General features: G+C 38.6%; 1 protein-coding gene across 2 annotated transcripts in view; it reads left to right on the top strand.

The window, feature by feature from the left end:
* PAIP1 (poly(A) binding protein interacting protein 1) overlaps positions 1–10,814 on the top strand; it is a gene marked incomplete at its 5' end in the record, with an annotated part of 29,011 nt that extends 18,197 nt beyond the window's left edge. For both annotated transcript variants that reach the window (XM_079703351.1, XM_079703352.1), the window contains 5 exons: positions 394–500; positions 3,396–3,513; positions 4,267–4,321; positions 8,935–9,028; positions 10,490–10,814. In XM_079703351.1, the coding sequence (XP_079559477.1) occupies positions 394–500; positions 3,396–3,513; positions 4,267–4,321; positions 8,935–9,028; positions 10,490–10,583 (468 nt within the window). In that variant the 3' untranslated portion in view covers positions 10,584–10,814. The remainder of the gene's footprint in view (positions 1–393; positions 501–3,395; positions 3,514–4,266; positions 4,322–8,934; positions 9,029–10,489) is intronic.
* Between the last annotated feature and the right edge of the window lie 3,825 nt (positions 10,815–14,639).

Raw genomic sequence — 14,639 nt, forward strand, 5'->3', positions numbered from 1 at the left:
ATTTTTTTTAGTTTCTGTGAATTACCTGCTTATATCCTTAACTCATTTTTTCCTGATTGTATTTTTTAAGTTCTGAGTTTCTATAGTTGTTGGATGTTGCATATTTCAAAAAGTGATATGTTGATTAAAATTTTATAGCCTTGGTCATATAGCAAACATGCCATATAGTCATTGGTGTATAAAGCCTATGATTAAACTTCTGCTATAGTTCATTCCTTTTCCCTGTCAAGAAAAAGTATAGCGATTCCTGAATATTAGATGGTAGAAAATAATTAGGAATATTTAACTTGCTAAATTCATCTTGTTTAAAGAATGCTTGAACTGCTACTAGTATCTTTTTAGAATTTCTGTACTTTATTGAATTCTTTATTTTACTGATACTTGCTTTTTTAGTTGACAGGGTCCGTTTTAGAAGATGCCTGGAAGGAGAAAGGAAAGACTGATATGGAAGAAGTTATTCAGAGAATTGAAAATGTTGTCCTAGACGCAAATTGCAGCAGGTAAGAAAAGAAGTAATATAGATAGCCAGTAGATCTCAATTCCTTGCTTTTTCTTTGGGGTTGTTTTTAATCTGTTGTGCTTCATCAGAATACTCTATATAGATCTACAGAAATTTTTTTTTTACCTATGGCTTCTGCTCACCTAGGCACTTTTCTTCAATTATGCTTATGAATGGAAGAAGTTAAGATATTCCTGTGGGAATATGAGTCCATTAAAAAATAAAATGATTAATACTTTTAAGCTCAATAAATATTTGGGTAAAGTACCACTATAAGTCCAGTTGGAGGTATAAAAGTGTTAGCAGGATCGCATTGCCTTTAAGAACCATATATAGCCACAGTTACATGGAATAAATTTCAAGCCTGTCTTAAAAAAAAAAAAAAAAAAAAGACAGCAGGAGCCAGGCAGTGGGGCGCGAGCATGAAGACTTCACCTCAGTGCGTAAGAGAGCACTTCAGACCCTCTGGACAGTGCTGGGAGCCGTTGACCAAGTGTGGCTCTCAGAGGCGAGGACTGTCTCCTCAGTGGGCGGCAGTGAGGGGTCTGGCCTCAGTAAAGCAGAAACTGCTGCCAAGCACAGCGAGGCCCAATGCAGATCTGAAGGCGCTCCTCTGAAGTCCCACTGCCTCCAGTGGAGCCCAGCCGTCCCTTCCACAGCAACATCAGTGAGAATCGAAGGCATGGAGACCTCACTGGAGATTGGCTACCCTCCTGTGAGAGTCTGAAGGATACTATTACCAGAGCTCTGCCCTTTTGGAAGGAAGAAATAGTTTTCCAGATCAAGGAGGGGAAAGGGCCATTAGCAGCAGCCTCCAGGGGCATTGTCAGGCAGAGAGGGTCTCTGAAGAGGTTGTCATGGAGCTGAGCCTGCTGACTATGAATTGGACGAGAACATGAAGCCCATCAAGCCTGTGCAGTTCCTGGGGGATGAGGAGACTGTGTGTAAAGCCATGGACGCTGTGGCTGCCCAGGGCAAGGCCAAGAGGGAGGGCGAGCAGCAGACAAACTACTCCCAAGGACACCCTCCCTGCCCATCCCATTCCTCTGCACGTCTCCCCTACACGTATCAAACTGACCACATCTGTAAGTTGTAGCTCCAGATGGGGACCAGTGGCTCCCAATTTCCTATTAGCCATTTTTTTCTCTTGCACCCACTCCCTTCATGCAGTCTAGTCAGAATGGCACCTCTGGGGCAGGGTTGTCCGTCCAAGCAAGGGAAGACTTGTCCAAGAGGGTGGACAGGAAGTAATTCAGGGGGGTTTGCTAATGCTTTGTCTATTACTAAGGACCTGCTTGAGTAAGGGATGGGGGGAACCATGTTAAGGCGTGACCAATGAGGGAAAACAAGAGAGCCTATTTATGTTCCCAGGGGCCGGTCCTGTATTATTCTGTGGTCAGGTGACTGGGTGGCTGTAGTCATTCCAGTGGAGAATGAGTGTAATATGCGTGGCAATTCAAACAAATATTTCCTCCCTGGCTCCAGAAGATTGGGATCAATCCTGGATGTTTATGTGTTGTATTTACTTTTACAAAAAAGTATATAATTTTTTTTTAATTTTTAATTTTTTTAGCATCTTTATTGGAGTATAATTGCTTTACAATGGTGTGTTAGTTTCTGCTGTATTACAAAGTGAGTCAGCTATACGTATACATATACCCCCATATCCCCTCCCTCTTGCGTCTCCCTCCCACCGTCCGTATCCCACCCCTCTAGGCGGTCACAGAGCACCGAGCTGGTCTCCCTGTGCTATGCGGCTGCTTCCCACCAGCTCTCTATTATGTTACATTTAGCAGTGTGTACATGTCAGTGTTACTCGCACTTCATCCCAGCTTACCCTCCCCCCTCCCCCCTCCCCATGTCCTCAAGTCCATTCTCTACGTCTGTGTCTTTATTCCTGCCCTGCCCCTGGGTTCATCAGAACTTTTTTTTTCTTTTTTTTTTTTAAGGTTCCACATATATGTGTTAGCATATGGTATTTGTTTTTCTCTTTCTGACTTACTTCACTCTGTATGACAGACTCTAGGTCCATCCACCCCACTACAAATAACTCAGTTTCGTTTCTTTTTATGTCCGAGTAATATTCCATTGTATATATGTGCCACATCTTCTTTATCCATTGATCTGTCGACGGACACTTAGATTGCTTCCATGTCCTGGCTATTGTAAATAGTGCTGCAGTGAACATTGTGGTACGTGTCTCTTTTTGAATTATGGTTTTCTTAGGGTATATGCCCAGTAGTGGGATTGCTGGGTCATATGGTAGTTCTATTTTTAGTTTTTTAAGGAACCTCCATACTGTTTTCCATAGTGGCTGTATCAATTTACATTCCCACCAGCAGTGCAGGAGGGTTCCTTTTTCTCCACACTTCTCCAGCATTTATTGTTTGTAGATTAAAAAATTATATAATTAAAAAAAAACCTTCTGGGGTTTCTGATGACTGTTGAAATATTCCCACGTGTGGTCATCAGAAAATAAGCCATTCCTTACACCAACATGGGATAAGCTCCTTGACTTCTAAGGTGTAGGAGTTCATCCTCTCATGTGTGTTAGAATCCCTCCACTGCCTTATTATTTTATGGCAGTGAAATGCCTCTTGATCACGTCCAAGTGTGTCTTTCACTGTGCCAGATTTCTGAATCATGTTCCAGTTGCTTGGCCTGCCACTTGGGCCCAGTACGCATTTGAGCATAACTGTACTAAATCCTTTTTTCCAGATCAGTATAGTAAAGGAGTGATGTACATTTTTTTAAAAAAATAAATGTGTGTTATTATAGGAAATGTCTAGAATATCAAAGCATGTTAAATTTTTGAAACAACGTTTTAGGCATCTGTAATATATTAGAGCACAGTAACACTTGCTCATTTTAACTCATTTTCAACTTTTGTCTGCAGAGATGTAAAACAGATGCTCTTGAAGCTTGTAGAACTCCGGTCAAGTAACTGGGGTAGAGTCCATGCAACTTCAACATACAGGGAAGCAACACCTGAAAATGATCCTAATTATTTTATGGTATGCCAGTGTTTGCATTTTAAATTTGATTATTGCTTGAATTCAATTTTGGCAATTTGTAGATAAGTTACATAAACTTATCTCAGAATTTAATACCTAATAACTCTTTTCACTGGCTTAGAGTCACATGGCAGCCATGGAAGGAATCCTCAGTGAAAGGGTAGACTAGACAAAGAGCCATTCAATGGCAAGGGAAATGAATAAGGCTTGACTTGGACTTGGGTTAGTGTAGGGATTCCTCAGAGCAGTTTTTCCAGAGAATTCGTGATCAAAGGCCTGCATTTCAAACTTTTACTTGGCATTTTGTAGTAAAGTAAATTAAGAAAATGAAAATGGTTACCAGGCCAGTGATGCCCTGAACCTCTTGACAGGATCAAACAGAAAGAAACTATGGAGGAATGCTCTTACAATCCAGCCTTGGAAATACTTAAAGAAAAAAAGGTTTGCAGGGGGTGGGAACCACAACTAAAAATCAGCTGACACTAAATCACAGTGCACGATGCACCAAGTCACCAAGGGTGTGACAGGCGGCAGATGGTGGGGTTAGACCCACAAGAACTTGAGATAATAGAATAGTAATCTGAAGACCATAGACTTTCCCAGTGAAATGAAAATGGCTGCTAGGAATTTAGTTTTTTGTTTGTTTTTGTATTATCAGGTACAGATGAATGAAATCAGCCATGCTCAATTAATGTGCTTTAAAAAATCAATTCTGAAATGATAACATGTTTTAATTGCTCTGATTCCTCCTAGAATGAGCCAACATTTTATACATCTGATGGTGTTCCTTTCACTGCAGCTGATCCAGGTATGTTGTCTCAGTCATTTTCCGACCATTTTTTGGTAAGATAGTAAATTACAGAAAACCATACCCTCACTGGCACAAAGTTGTAGCTTTTTTTTTTTTTTTTTTTTTTTTTTTTGCGGTACGTGGGCCTCTCACTGTTGTGGCCTCTCCCGTTGCGGAGCACAGGCTCCAGACGTGCAGGCCCAGTGGCCATGGCTCACGGGCCCAGCCGCTCCGCGGCATGTGGGATCTTCCCGGACCAGGGCACAAACCCATGTCCCCTGCATCGACAGACGGACTCTCAACCACTGCGCCACCAGGGAAGCCCAAGTTGTAGCTTTTTGAAGAGTTCACATCATTCTAAAATATAGGGTAAAGGTTTGTCTCACTAGAATATTCTTATAGTTACCACTTGGAACCATTTCACGTGGAACATTTGATTCAGTATATAGCGTCTTGTCACCCTAACAATGAAGGATTGGAAGAATCCCTCAGTTAAATGCAAGCATTTTTATTTTATATTTCCTCTAATATTTTGTTTTTATACTCTAAACTTTCAGGTAGTTAAAGCGGAAGGGAAAGATGGTTGTAGTTCACTATATAGTCAGCAACTTTCACTGGTACAGGTTAATACTTGCAGATACTAAGAATTGTGGATCTTATTAATATTTGGTGGGTCATTTAATTAAAATCTAAATCTCTGCACACTTCCCTTCCCAGAAAAGAGCCGTTTATGGAATGAGTGCTTTAATTGTGATAAACAGAACTGCACTGTGAGCAAGAGAACATTTCCCCACTTTGAACAAACTTACAACCAGCTTATCAGAATTTTCCCATTTGTTTCCTCTGGATAGCAGGCACTGACTGTCCTATGCCTCTAGCACAAAGGGGTAGGAAGAAGAACTGCTTAACTTTTCAATTTTAAATTATGAAATATTCAAAAATATAAAAACCACACACAGAAAAGGGCATATTGATTCACTGTCAAGATTGAACCAATTTCACTTATCAATGTTTACTTCGGGTCTTTTCAAAGAAATAAAACCCTTTATAGATAGTAATAACCATTCTCTGTTTCTATAATTGATACCTCACCTTCAAGTCCAGTCCTTCCATAACTTACCCCCCCAGAGGCAATTACTGTCCTGACATTGGTGTCCTTGTGCTGTCTTTTTACTTCATATATGGCTGTAAATGATAGGTATTACCATGCACAGCAGTATTAACCTAAATGGTGGCTTATTGTGCACATCTTTTTGCAACTTATTTTTTATTCAGTATTTTTGGTATTCATGTTGATTGATATATATGTAGCTTTAGTTCATTCATTTTAAATGCCAAATAATAACCTACTCAGAGTAGACCACAGTTTATAGATCCCCTCCCACTTATGGATGGTTGGTTGGTTCACACTTGTTACTACCCACAGTGCTGTGCAAACATCTTTAAGAATCTTTGTGCACATGCAGGAATTTCTTTAGGGTAACCAAGTAGAATTGTTACATTATAGGCTATATGCATCTTCAGCTTCACTAAATGTTGCTAAACTGCTTTCCATCATGATTATACCACTTAATATTCCCACCAGCAACATGTGAAAGTTCCTGTTTCCCATTGTTGGCAACACTTATTGTTACCAGACCTATTTTTCTGTCAGTCTGATTGTATGAAATTGTAAACTTTTATTTCCCTACTAGTGGTAGTGAATTTCTTTTCATGTTTCTATTGACCTCTTGATTTCTTTGTTTGAGAATCACCTGTTTGTGTCCTTTGCCTGTATTTCTGTTGGGTCATTTGTCTTTCTTACTGATTTGTTAATTACTTACATGGCCTGGAAAGTGATCCTTAGTTTCTCCCAGTATGTGCTGTCTTTCCATTTCATGTGTTGTCACATAGAAGCTTTGAGTGTTAAAGTCTTGTTTGTGCTCTCTTGTGACTTAAGTTTCCTTACTATGATCAAATTCCATTGTCTTCTAAACCTTGTTGCTTTTTATATTTAGGTGTTTAATCCATCTGGCTAGTTTTTATATGTGGTAAATGGTAGGACTTAAATATTCTGTAGTTACTCATCTCAGCAACAGGTCATCCTTCCTCTCTTGGACAAAACATCCCTCTGTGTACCATGTAACTCCCTATAGATTTGTGTCTTATTCCTGTGTCCATGAATGTGGATCTTTCTTCTTGTTTGTCTTGACACCAATACTGCATTCTTAATTATTCTTACCTACTGTAAATCTTGCTATGTCTGGTGAGACAAATTTTCCTTCTTCCCTTATTCTTTGATACTACCTTGACTCATTTTGGTTCTTCGATCTTCATCTTTGTCCAATCTGTTTTTCCTACTTATTTCTAGTGACTATTTTATTTATAGAAATTCAGTTTGGTTTTCAAACTGAATTTTGTTTCTGCATTTTGTTCAAAGTATATTGATCTTAAAGTTTTGAGTCCTTTTTTTCTCATCATTCTAAACATGCTTATTTTTGCTTCATATTTTTGTTTTCTTTTAATTCTGACCCTACTGTTACTTCTGATTGTCATATACAAAATGATTTATGTTGTGATCTTTTTTTGCAATCTCATATTTAACTGTCTTTCTTAAACTTTTTTTGTGGAAGTGATTTCAAACTTACAGTAAAGTTATAAAAGTAAAAACTGTGCAAAGAACATCCATCTACCTTTTACTCAGATGTACCTTCAACAGTTTACTCCATTTATCATTTGTTCTCTCCGCACTCACTTTTTTTCTAAATCGTTTGAAGTTAAGTTGCATATACTATGGCCCTTCATGACTGCTCCAGCGTTTTAACTGCCTGTTTGTTTTTGTTTTTGAAAACTTGTGGCTTGGATTGTAGGAACATCTCTCCAAATGGGGGGTTTATATTTGCTTGTGCCAGGAGCCACAGGGGTAATACTGGCTTGGAACAAGTTTCTATTTTCTTGTTGTAGGGATTCTTTACGTGGATAATAGAATTTGAAGTGCAGGCCTATTGTTAAAAAGTCTCTGGGGAACCAGTTTCTTCAGAGTACTTCTGTCCTCACTCCAAACCCAGGCAGAGACAACCAAGCTTCTTTGCCATCTCCCTTTGCCACCGAGGTGTTTTTCGTTCTTCCTTGGTTCGCCTTTTGCTTGCAATACCAGTTCTTTGAATGTTCAGCCTTTGTGTTGGTGAGATGGACTTGGGGCATGAATTCCATCTCTCTGTTTCACATGGACTCAAGGCCTTGCTTTCTGACCTTCTGTGGGTTTTAAAATTGAAGCCCTTTGTTCATAAGACCACCTGGTCTGTCAGCCTCCCAGCTGCAGTAGTTATGTATGGCTTTCAGTTCCCTTCTCGTTTCTGTCATCTGGTGACTTGATTTTGTGTGTGTGTGTGTGTGTGTGTGTGTGTGTGTGAACTCATTCGTACATTTAAAAGAATGTTTTATCTGTTGCCTTAAGTATTTGTTGCAGGAAGGTTTTATAGTTCAAATTGTCTCCAAATTGCCAAGATTGGGTATCAAAATACCACTAACCCTTTAAGCTAGAATTAGAGTTTTATAGAGACTGACAATCTTGGAAAAACATGGTCTCTATCGAGTTAAATGTAATTACATCATCCTCTCGAAATTTGAGGTAGCTGTTTTTCACAAGAAACTAATTGTAAGATAACTAGTTTTAATATACACTGACCCATTTTATTATTCAGAGGTAAGGATACACACATGCTAATCTTAAAAGATACTCAGTAACTCTGCTTAAGACAGTTGGCAGATGGAGAGCTATAATATCACCTGTTATTGCCTTAGAAGAGCCCAACCAAGGGAAAGTTAGTATAGCTGAGACATTTATCAGGTATCTATGTTCCAGGTGTCTCTAAGGAGAGGGAAGAAAAGAAAATCTCCTATGCTCAGAACATTTGCTAGGTTAGCCTCCTCTGATTGAGAAACTTCAAGCAATGATGGCTCTTACCTGCTAGCCAGGTAGCTCACTTTACCTCCTTGGGAAGGAGTAATGGAGGAGCCAGAAACTAGGAGGTTTGATTGAAATCCCTCCTTGTGGAAGGAAAAACAGTAGTATGGAAGAAACATGTTCTTCCCCAACAAGTTAGGACAGTATCTTGTCTGATGGAAAGAAGCAGCAGAGAATGTAAACAGCATGCACACTGGGTGTGAAATGTACTCTGTTATGTTCATAGTGGCTTTGATTTCCATCTTATATTTAGAGGAATATTAAATATACAGTTGACCCCTGAACAACACAGGTTTGAACTGCACAGGTCTGTTTATATGTGGATTTTTTCATTAAATACGTGCTACAGTACTTACACAGGGTTGGTTGAATCGCAAATACAAAGGAAACGTGTGTAAGGAGGGTGGACTAAATTATATGTGGATTTTCGATTGTGTGGAGGGTCAGTGACCCTCAAGGGCCAACTGTATAATTTATGAGCATATTTTGGGGGCGGGGAGAGATAAAGCAAGCCAATTAGAATATAAGTTTTGTAAAAGATATTCTTAAATACGTAATTGGAACCTTACTATTATTTAAATGTATCTGCTTAAATGAAAAACCATAATATTAAAAAAAAATTTAGGGATAACTGGCCATTTCATATGAATATTTTTCAGCATTAAATTTTTTTATGTTTTTGTAGATTACCAAGAGAAATATCAAGAGTTACTTGAAAGAGAAGACTTTTTTCCAGATTATGAAGAAAATGGAACAGATTTATCAGGGGGTGGTGATCCGTAAGTTCTGTTTAGCTGCTTTCTTTTTTGGTTTTTTTTGCGTTGTTTTTAGGGGTTTTTTTTTGGGGGGGGGGGGTTGTTTTGCTTTGTTTGGCCATGGCGTGCGGCTTGCCAGCATGATCTTAGTTCCCCAACCAGGGATTGAACCCGGCCCCCCTGCAGTGGAAGTGTGGAGTCCTAACCACTGGACTGCCAGGGAATTCTCATCTTTAGCTGCTTTCTTTGTGAAATTTCTGTGGCCATAGTTTGTAGATGGAGTTTAGACTAGAAAAGATGATGAAAGAATGTGCATTTTGATTTAATGGTGTTATAGTGGTATATATGTAGTAGTTATTTACCAAAAATTTTCAGAAAATCATATTAGAGAACACTATGGTTCTGAAAACTAAATATAGTTAAGGTGGAAAAACTATTAACGTAGCATATTCAAACAATTAGTTTTTATAAAATAAATACTATTATTATACCTAAGACTTTAAATAAGTAACTCTGATGCTGTAAGATCTTAGGTAAGTTCTGTGTCTGTTTCTCCATCTATTAAATAGGAATAGTAGACCCCTCCTTGAGTTTTTTTGAGAACTAAATGAGATACATAAATACCTGAAACAGCCCCCTGGCACATAGTGAAAAAGGCTCAAAGCTTAGCTGTTAAACGATTAAAATTAAAACACAGATAATTATATAAAAATGTTTGGATTGATAGACATATATAAATTATAGTCCTGTTCTCATCTCTCAATCTTCATCTGCCATTCTTTGTAATAAAATAAACTTTTACTGTATTACTCATTTATCTTTAGATTATACTGCATTTTGTATTTGGAAGGACCAAGAACTTGTGAGGTTTAGTTCCAGTTCTGTTAACAATTCATGTGAATTTGGACAGGCTACTTGGATTCTCCTCTTCATAAGTGGAGGGTGGAAATTAAGTCTGTGACTTCAGTTTTTCTTATCCCATCTCATGTGTTGTAGGTTTAAAAAAAAAATGAACCACCTTTATTCTATCTCTAAGTAGTAACATTTTAATTATAAGTCAGTGTAAGATTTTCTAATGTTAACATACTTTTATGTACTAGTTTAATAGAAAAAAATTACAGGGATGTGCTTCCAAGCACAGTTAGGAGGATTCAGCCCTGCCGAGAGTATACTACTGGAAATTAAAGTTGTCCTTGGCATTGAATTTCAGGTTATCCTCTAAAGTTTTGTTTGGTAAGCATTATATTCTCTTTGCCCTAATGAACTTGTGGCATTTCAACGTATGGCCTTGTACTAGAAATGGGGGAGGAAGAAGGAGAAAGACCCATCAGCAATTGGTAGGATTGGCAAGAGAGTTTTGTCACATGTTGGTAGAAAGGGTCATGGGGGTTGGGGAGACACATACTTACTTTCATGGCGTAGTAGTATCTTAGACATTTTCTGAATTAAAAAACATTAAACTTGTCATATATGCTTCTTTCACAGATACTTGGATGATATTGATGATGAGATGGACCCAGAGATAGAAGAAGCTTATGAAAAGTTTTGTTTGGAATCAGAGCGTAAGCGAAAACAGTAAAATTAAATTTCAGCATATCAATTTTATAAAGCAGTTTAGGTTATGGTGATTTAGCAGAACACAGGAAAGCAAGAAAATGTGTCACACTTATACCAAATTAAGGATGTTGAGTTATGTTACTAATGTATGCAACTTTAATTTTGTTTAACACTCTCTGCCAAAATAAACTTTATTCCCTATAACTTAAAATGTGTATATATATATAATAGTTTATTATGTACAGTTAATTCCACTGTTTTGGCTGCAATAAAATCGATTTTGAAAAAAAATGAAAAATGTCGAAAGTAAATTTTGCTAGCTGGTTAGAAGCTTATCCTTTAAATTCTACTTTTCTTGAGGGAAAAATTCTTAGTCTGGAAATACATATTACTGCAAAATGTAGCATCCTTTTTTAGATATGAGTATTATAGCTTTCACTTAGTTTTACATTCAGTGTCTCAATGAATTGAGTTTCAAATATGAATCAGAATCATGAATATCTTTAGCACTAAAGTCTTAGAATATATCATTAACAACTGATTTACATATCCAGATGCTATTTGAGACCAAGGGCTTTTTAAATGGCATTAAAAAAAAGACTAAGAACTCCCAAGTAAACAACCAAGATTCTTCACTGAGGATTTATTGCAATTCTAGAATTGGTTTTTTCCACCTAACCTCACTACCCTAAAGCCTGGAACATTATTCTGCTTTATTTATATGACTTTCTCATTTTTGTTTTATAGCATGAGTTGCATTGACTTTTTTACTAGAGAATTTTACTAGATCTTTGTCACTCAAGTTTTCATCTGCTTTATAATTGCTATACCTTGAGAATCACTTTTCTAATACTTTTATTACTATAATGTGGTACCACCTCAGCCCTACCTAATTAATATTTTTACCAATGTCAAAAATCTTTTTCCAACTAACTAAAAGTAAAACTTAATGTACAAAAGGATGGCTTGTAAATATGCATGTAAATAGTTCTGTTAATAACCCACTGTTTTACATTTGCTACATCTGTGTCTGCCTATACAATCAGCTTTCTCACTTTTCTGCTTGTTTGTTTGGTCTGGATTAAAATTAGACTTTAAAAATAAAATTTAAATAGTTTTGTTTCCTCTAAGTTTTTGGAGTGGTATCCTGGTATTTTAAAGAGTTCTGTTGAACTTTTTTACATGACATCAGAAAGTTCAGATTTGAAATCAGAGAAACTATACTAGGATAGAAGATATTCTTTGAACAAGAGTTTCAATAACATATACATCTACTCGGAAAAAAACAGCAATTATAAAACATTAAAACTCTTTAGCGTCCTTTTTGTAAAAGGGAAATATATATGTAATTGGGGTTTTTGGAAATTGTAATAGTCAGAATTATTTTTTTCAGAATGGCTCCTAACATGGTGGCTAGTACTTTAATCTGCAGTTCTCTAAAGATTGTGCTCACTGTAAGTCTGAGGGATGGGGGGAGGGGGTGTAGGGAAGGGGCCCGACATTAGACTGGGGCCAAGAATATGCTAACTGAACATACTGTAAACTTTGCCCAGTTGCTCTGTGCATAACCACCCAGTTTTATCTGCTAGCTCATTGTCACCAACTACTGCTGCACTCGAAACAGCTACCAACAGGATCAATATGTTCCAATTACTAGTGCTACTTAAGTAACCACCCAAACTTAGTGTCTTCAAACAATAAGCGTCTTATTATGCTCATGCTTCTGTGACTCAGGAATTTGGACAGGGTACAATAGGGGTGGCTTTTCTCTATCCTGCAGTGTTTTGAGGCCTCGGCTGGGAAAACTAAGGACGAGGGGTGGCCCCAACAGCTGGTGGCTCTAATCGTCTGGAGTCATCTTCACTCACATGGCTGATGACCGGGCTGAGATGACTTGAAGCCATCACTTGACCAGACCCACCTACACAAGGCCTGTCCACATGGCTTGGGCTTCTTGCAACATGGCAGCTGGGTGTTGAGGGGGCATTGCAAAAGACTTGGAAGAAGCTGCCTTGGAAGCTGCACGCAGCATTACTTCTGCTACAGTGTCTTGGTTCTAAGTGAGACGCTTGCTATAAAGCTGTATCAGATAGGAGGCCTTCAAAGAATGTGTGGACATGCTTTAAAACTGCAACAGTACATACTGAAAGGAAGAGTTGGCCATGTGCCACGATAGTTGGCCTTTAGGATTGCCGTATCTTCAACAGAAATATGGATCAGTAAGTCTTTTGTGACAGGGACTATTAGTACAAATCTTTAATGAGCAAGGACACAAAGGTGCCAGTGAATGTTAGTCTTGTGTCTGGTAACAAAGTACAAATATTAGTCTGAACCTGGCAGTTGTGTCATCAACTCAGACCCTCTGTATTGTCAGTGCTCTTCAGCCAAAGACTACCAGGACCACACCTGTACCTGAATGTGCTGGGTTTAGTACTTGTTGTCTGTCGTGAGGCAGAATATACACCATGGGGAACTGTGGGGTATGTCAGTAAGAGGGTGTTCAAAAGAACATAGCATTTGGGCTTTGGTTGGATAATTTGAGAGAGGGCCTAAGAAACTGGAGGTATACTCTAGCTTGGATGCTGTCAGAAAGCAGGGGCAATTCTATGATTAGGTTATTTCATTCAATCTTACCTATAGGGAGGACAGTAGAGTATGGATTAAGTTGTAATTTGTTTAATAAAAAAATCGTCACATTTATCGAGAGAGGACGCTTGGTGTAAAAGAGTAAAAACTGTCCAGGACTGAAGGACTGAAAATTAGCTCATACTGAAAAAGAAGGAAGTAGCCCTGCCTATTAATCAGTCTGGGAGGACAGACACAGGTAAAGCCAGCTGCAAATTTAACAGGAAACATTTTTCCCCAAGTCATGACCACCTCTTTGTGTGACCACTGCTCTGTTAACAATGATGCCTCCAGACCTGCTTTGCTATCCTCACCCATCTTCTACTGGGGATACCCAATTGCTAAACTGCACTCACCTCATGGTAACAGCCAGTCCCTCAGTTAAACCCTGCTTCTAATCCTGTGCAGAAACAGCATCCAACCAGGAAGTGGTCTCTCTTCCCTTTGAGCTTCCTCAGAATTCTTCAGCAGGAACCCAAACCTTACAATGATGTCGCCCTCCGTCCCCTGTGGAGAGCACCATTTGTGTTTCCTCTGAAGTGTGCTTCCTTGCTTACATGTCAAATGTTTTGTCAGACTACAGGCTTGAGCCTGGTGGTCTTTGGCTGACCAGACTTTAGCAGATGTAAATAATTTAAGGTCATGTATGCTACTGCTGTATTGTGTAAGCCTAGCAAAATGCCAGCCCTGGATGAACTGGACACTGCTGCTGCATCCAAGCATCTGGAGGTCATGTTTCTGGTAGGTTTGTACTGCTATAAATTCATAGTCACCGCCTTCATTTAGGCTGTCAGTGCTGCCTGTAATCATACTATTTCTTCATTCTCTTGTTTAATTCAAACCCTCTCTACTCTGCCTGCCCCTTTATTCCCTAAAGACTTGCTTCACTGGGAAAAAAAAAGCCACCAGACAAATGTACACAAATGCATCTGCATGTACATCATTCCTCCTCTTCCTGTATAAGAAGTATCCCTCCACCTATTAAAAACCAGTTATTCAACATGTGCTTGGATCCCACGCCCTCTCACTCTCATGAACTCTATTGTTACTTGGTCTGTAATTTTTTTAAAAATCTTTCTCCATCGGCCCTTTGCATGAGCTGTTGAACATGCCATTCCTCTCATCAAAAGAAATCTGGCCCTTACATTTCTCTCCAATTACAGTCCTATCTTTGCTTCCTAGTCAGACTTCTCAAGTGTTTTCCCATTTTTTTTCCATTTCCTTACCCATTTGCTCTTCAAAACCACTATAGCTTCTGCCACCACTCTATACAACAGACCTCATTAGTCAATAATGACGTCCATGTCATTAAGTTGAATAAACACTTCATTCTTTAGCTTGTTCTCTAGGCAAGACACCAAAATTCAAGACACCCAGGCATCTAGAATACAATAGCTTGCTTTCTAGCTTTTGTGCTGTTTCTCAGTGTTTGGGGGGATTCTTTTCCCTTACC

The sequence above is a fragment of the Hyperoodon ampullatus genome (assembly GCF_949752795.1).
Source record: "Hyperoodon ampullatus genome assembly, chromosome: 4".
In the NCBI taxonomy this organism is placed as follows: domain Eukaryota; kingdom Metazoa; phylum Chordata; class Mammalia; order Artiodactyla; family Ziphiidae; genus Hyperoodon; species Hyperoodon ampullatus.